Here is a 6,000-nt window from a genome sequence, read left to right as displayed (position 1 = left end):
CCATCAGGAAGCCCAAGATCAAGCCTCAGTGTTCCCTATGGAGCCTGAGCCTTTGAAAGACCAAAGACCAGGAGGCAGACACAGCTCAGCAGCCAAAGCCCCCGGAAGAGGATGAGCACTCCCCAGTTCCAGGGGTCCCAGCTCAGCCTGAAGAACTGAAGGAACCTTCACCAAGCCAGCAGGGGATTTCCGTTCCACCTCTAGAGCGCCCCATGAGTGCTTACCAATTACCACTCCAACAGGGAGACACAAACCAGCCTTCAGTAATCTTCCCAGAGATTAGTGATGCTATTCCAATGAATATGACATTTTCACCTCATATTCCGGAAGAAATACTCAGAACTCAGCATTTAAGGTTGTCTGAAACCACACCAAAACATGTGGATATTGACCTTGCCAGAACCCTAAAGCCCACTCCAGAAGTTTATCCTTACCCCGGTCAGCAGGAAGGACCTGCCCAGCCTACAGTTCCCACCAAGCGAGTTGAATTTTCTCCAACCCAGCTTGGGCCTCCTCTTGCCCAGCCTCCGGCACTGCCTGAAAAGATGGAACCTTCTCCAGCTGAGTCTCCAGAGCCCCTCAAGAATGCAAAACATGCTCCAGTGCAAAATGAAGCCCCAGCTGAGCCACAAGACTTCCCTAATACTCAATCATCTGCAACCCAGCAGGAGCTTCAAACTCAGCAACCAAACCTGACCAAAGTCACAATTCAACCTTTGGACATGGAGCTCACCATAACTACACAACCTGGAATGGAAGGGGGACTTTCTCCAATCATGCAGGAGGCCCCAGTTCAGCTTCCAGGGCCATCTAAGGAGGGTATAGCTCAAGCCCCAGGATATCAGGGGGTGGCAGTTACAACACCAGCTCAGGATCAAGCTCAGTTTCCAAAATCACCCCGCATCACATTTCAACCTTTTGATCTGGCGCTTACAATAACTCCACAGCCCATTACAGAGGCTGAACTTGCCACAAATGTGCAGGAGGCTCCACCTAAAGGAACTGTAGTTCAGCCACCAGTGCATCATGGGATGACAGTTCCAACATTAGGTCCGGATCAAAATCAACCTCCACTATCACCCAGTGTCACAAATCAACCTTTAGACCTGGCACTTACCATTACTACAGAACCTACTACAGAGGCTGAGCATCCTACAGAACTGAGCAAGACTACAGCTCCATCTCCAAACCTGACTCCAGTCACAACTCAACATTTGGACCTGGGACTTACCATAACTCCAGAAACCAGTAGTATGGTGACTGAACCCTCTACAGACAAGCAGGAGACCTCAAGTCAACCTCCCAAGGAGGGTGTAACCCAATCTCCAACACATCAAGAGGTGACAGTTCCAACACTGGGTCATAATCAAGCTCAATTTCCAACATTGCCTACTAATATCACAGTTCAGCCTTTGGACACAACGCTTACCATAAATGCAAAGCATACCAGGAAGGCTGAACATTCTACAGCCCTGAAGAGGACTAAAGTACCTCCCGTGCACCATGAGGAGGTACTTTCACAACCAGACCAGGTTCAGGTGCAGCATCCAACCCTGACAGAAGTCACAGTTCAACCTTTTGATGTAGAACTTACCCTAACTCCAGAATCCATTGTGGAGGGTGAACCACTTCCAACCACCCAGGAGACTTCAGGGCAGCCTCCAGGGCCACAAAATGAAGTGGTCTATCAGCCTCCAGTTTATTATGAGATGGTAGTTCCAAAACCAAGTCAAGATCAAATTCCGCATCCAATGTCACCCAGTGCCACAGCTGAACCTTCAAAGCTAGAGCCAACCATAACTCAGGTACCCACTACACAGGATGGACATTCTACAGCCTTGAAGCCTATATCTCCTCCTCCTTATCCAATGTACCCTGAGGTGACATTTTCACCTCCAGTCCAGATTCAGACTCAGCATACAAACCTGCCTCAAGTCACAGTTAAGCCTCGGGACCTGGAAATTACCCAAACTCCACAACGTACTACAGAGGTTAAACCTTCTACTACCACGCAAATGACCCTAACTCCTTCTACAGAGCCACTAAAGGAGCTCGTACCTCAATCCCCAGGGGACAATGAGATGAAAGTTCCAACAGCAGGTCAGCATCAAGCTCAGCACCCAATATCACCCAGTGTCATAGCTCAGCCTTCCAAGATGGAGCTTACCAGAACTCTGATACCCACTACAAAAGCTGGCCACTCTCCATCCCTGAAGAAGACTACAGATCTACATCCAAGCCAGGTTCAGACTCAGCACTCAACCCTAACTGAAGTCACAGATCAGCCCCTGAATGCGGCTGCCACCGTAAATGTATGTGAGCTCTGTTCCTGCAGAAATGAGACACTTTCATGCACTGGCCTCAGCCCAGTGCAGAAGCTTCACAAAGTTCCTGTACCAGAGCCTAACAGCTACAACGGCACCTTCAGCATATTGTAAGAATCTCCCTTCCTCATAGTTCCCTACAGCCTGCCTGTCTCAGCAGCTTTTCCTCAAGATCTTCTGAGCCTTCCTCAAGTCCCCACCTTTATGTTGACTGTGTGTGTGTGTGTGTGTGTAGTTTTTTTTTGACAGGCAGAATTAGACAGTGAAAGAGAGAGAGACTAAGAGAAAGGTCTTCCTTTTTCCATTGGTTCACCCCCCCAAGTGGCCACTTTGCTTGTGAGCTTTCGTTATCCTCCTTCTCTTCTTAGTCTTGTGTGCCTTCTTCAGTCTTGTGTGATTGCCCTTACTCCTTTGCCTGATTATTTATGTATTGACATTCACCATATTATTACCTCATTGCTTTACTCCCATTCTTAAACACAACCCTCATCCCAACTTATTAGAGATGATACAACAGTTTTAAGGATAGATTCTGGAGCCAGGTTGCCTGGCTTTGAACACAGGTCTCTCAGTGATTAGCTTTGTGACTTTGGAAAAGTTATTTAGCTTGGATTCAATCTCCTCATCTGTAAAGCTGGCTTAAAGAATTGTGCGATGGACGTAACAGAAAATAAAAACGGGTGACTCCACAGTCTTTCCCTGGATGACAGTGAGAATGATGGTGGTCTGTAAGGCAGAAGCACAGCAGTCAGAAAGAAGAGCCCATTTGCAGGAGATGTGTTCGGTGTTAGGCACTTTTTATTGGTGAGCATAAAGTAACCCGAGTGGACATATCCACCAGACAGGTGAGCAGACAGGTATCTGTTTTATTGCTGCTCCTGCTTCCAGGAAAATGTGTACCTAAAACAAATAGGTTCATTGTTGCTGAGGACTGAGGACAGAGTGAAAGGTAAGCACTCACAGCAATTCAGAGTTGAAGCTAAATATAAGTCATTTAACAGCTTCTTGTAAACATGTGTCGATTATGAGTACCTTCCCACTTTTGAAAAAGCGCAAAGAATGTAGGATAAAATGTGAAAGTATGAACCCCCACAAACCCTCATCATCCCCTGGTCCTCACTCTATCACCCATAACCCAGGCTGTGTGTCTTTCCTTCCAACCTCCTCTCACTTTTTTTCCTATGGAGGTAATGCTTGGCTCCTGGCTCAGTGATCGGCACTTTTACCCTATGCTGTATTCCAAAAGGCTTTCCCACATCAGCACATTAGTCCCTCTGATTTTAAATTGTCTGTATCCATTCCGTACTTGGAAAGATTTCAGCAGAGGGTGCTTGGCCAAAGCACTGGTATTACCTGTCATAGGTTTTCATTATTCTTATTTGTGACAATACATTTTGCCCATTTTTTTTCTTGAATTATTTATCCTTTTCTCACTGATTTATAGAAGTCACTTTAGACACCTGAGTTATTTTGGTGAAAATACTTAATATTCAAAGTGACTGTCTTTACTGTCAGAGATTGCACAGAGACGAAGTTAAGCTTCTGAGAGGATGCTTCATTGTTTGTCAGTGGCCCCACATTATTTGTTGAGTGAGCAAACCGGGAAGCAGAGAGCTATGGACCTTAAGAGCACTGGTATTTATTAGAAAGCTGATAATATTTCTGTATTTCAATACTCCCCCATGAGGGTGCCTCATTTTGTTCATTCTTTTCCAACCTATTTATGGATATGAACTGTGTTCCTTTACAGAAATTTCCAAGGAAACTCAATTTATTTCATTGATGAAAATGTATGGAAAGCATACCGTTGGGCTGAGACACTGTGAGTACACGCTCCCAAAACATGAATACAAAAAACTAACTGCATTGTAAGAGCTTTCTTGTTCTACTATTTTGAGGTCAGTATGTCAGAAAAAGTATTCCCCTCTCCATGTCACAATCAACATCTGTTGATTATAATTCTATGGTTGTTTTAACAAGGCACAGAATTTGAAATAAGAATCATTTATCAGTAATACTGATTATATTCTTAGTAGATAAAAAGTGATAGGGATAGTGAAGACCTTCATTGTGTCCTAACTCCCTACCTATGAGGGAATAATCACTGCTCTGAGTTTGGCATATATCCTTCCAAAAACTTACCTACAAACATATTTACATAGAGCATAATAGGTTTGTTGTGTGGTTTCTTTCTTTTTTAACCTAAATAGTAACATCCCGCAACTTGGCTCTTTCACTTCATGGTTTCTCCTGGATTTCTTTCCCTTCTAGTACTCAGTCAGTTATCCTATTCATGTAACTCCTACATGAAATTCTATAGTATGGATGGCCATTTCACAGTTTACTTAATAATCCCGCTATTGATGGATTTTGGATTATGTCCACTTCTCATGTATTGCTTCAAGGAAAATCCTTGTGCACACTTGTGAACATGGACAAGCATTTTGCAAAATAGAAGTCTAGAAAGAAAATGGGGAGGCTAGTGCTGTGGCAGAGCGGGAAAAGCCTCCACCTGCCATGCCAGCATCCCATATGGGCACTGGTTTGAGCCCTGGCTGCTCCACTTCTGATCCAGATCTCTGATATGGCCTGGGAAAGCAGTGGAAGATTGCCCAAGTGCTTGGGCCCCTGCACCCATGTGGGAGACCTTGAAGAAGCTCCTGGCTCCTTGCTTTGAATCAGCACAGCTCCGGCAGTTGTGGCCAACTGGGGAGTGAGCCAGTGGATTGAAGATCTCTCTCTCTCTCTCTCTCTGCCTCTCCTTCTCTCTGTGTGTAACTTGACTTTCAAATAAATAAATAAATCTCAAAAAAAAGAATGAAAATAGATGGAGACTACAGAAATAGGAAATTTTAATTGCCCTCAGAAAAGCTGTGCACACTTACTTACACTCCAGCTAACAGAAAATAAGAACATTCATTTCCCTTCATCCTTTTTAAAAAGATGTATTTGTTTACTTGAAATATGAGAGTTGAGGGAAGGGGGAGATGGAGCGAGAGCAAATGAGAGAGTGAGAGAAAGAGAGAATCTTCAATCCACTGCTTTATCCCCAAATGCCCAAAACAGCCATGGCTGGGCCAGGCCAAAGCTAAGATCTAATACTTGATTCTGGGTCTCCCACAAGGATGGCGAGGAATCAAGCACTTGGACCATCATCTGCTGCCTCCTAGGTGCACTAGCAGGCATGTGGCTCAGAAGCAGAGGGCCCAAAACTTTAACCAAGCTCTCCAATATGGAATTTGTGCTTCTCAAGTGAGGGCTTAGCCTGCTATGCCCCAACACTGACTCTTCCCTTCACCTTTTCACCTCGGGATGCTCTGTATTTTGCTAATGTGACAGGCAAATAAAAGGGTTCCCAGCTGAATTTGGATTTCTCTGATTACTCATAAATTTAAATGTCTTTATATACTTATTGAATATCTATGTTTCGTTGAGGTTTTGTCCACTGTCCATTTGTTGAATTATCTTTTCCTTACTGATTTTTGAAAGGAATCAGTTTAGACTCCCAATTTTGGGGGAAAATACTTAATATTAAAAGTAATTAACTAAAAATAATCTATCATGTCACCTCGGACAGTGAACTAGAAATTTTGAAGTGCTGAGTGTAACATAATAAAAAAAAAAGAATTAACTGACATTTTTCACAACAGTTTGCGGGTTATATCACTGGGACAAC

General features: G+C 44.0%; 1 protein-coding gene across 1 annotated transcript in view; it reads left to right on the top strand.

Moving 5' to 3' along the window:
* Positions 1-212: 212 nt before the first annotated feature.
* The window catches only part of LOC133747047 (leucine-rich repeat-containing protein 37A3-like), a 73,888-nt gene continuing 68,100 nt past the window's right edge, over positions 213-6,000 (top strand). Inside the window, exons 1-3 of the mRNA XM_062175178.1 lie at positions 213-2,054; positions 2,157-2,434; positions 4,075-4,146. Of these exons, the coding sequence (XP_062031162.1) occupies positions 213-2,054; positions 2,157-2,434; positions 4,075-4,146 (2,192 nt within the window). The remainder of the gene's footprint in view (positions 2,055-2,156; positions 2,435-4,074; positions 4,147-6,000) is intronic.

The sequence above is a fragment of the Lepus europaeus genome, chromosome 18, assembly GCF_033115175.1.
Source record: "Lepus europaeus isolate LE1 chromosome 18, mLepTim1.pri, whole genome shotgun sequence".
In the NCBI taxonomy this organism is placed as follows: domain Eukaryota; kingdom Metazoa; phylum Chordata; class Mammalia; order Lagomorpha; family Leporidae; genus Lepus; species Lepus europaeus.
This window is presented reverse-complemented; position numbering and strand designations above follow the sequence as displayed.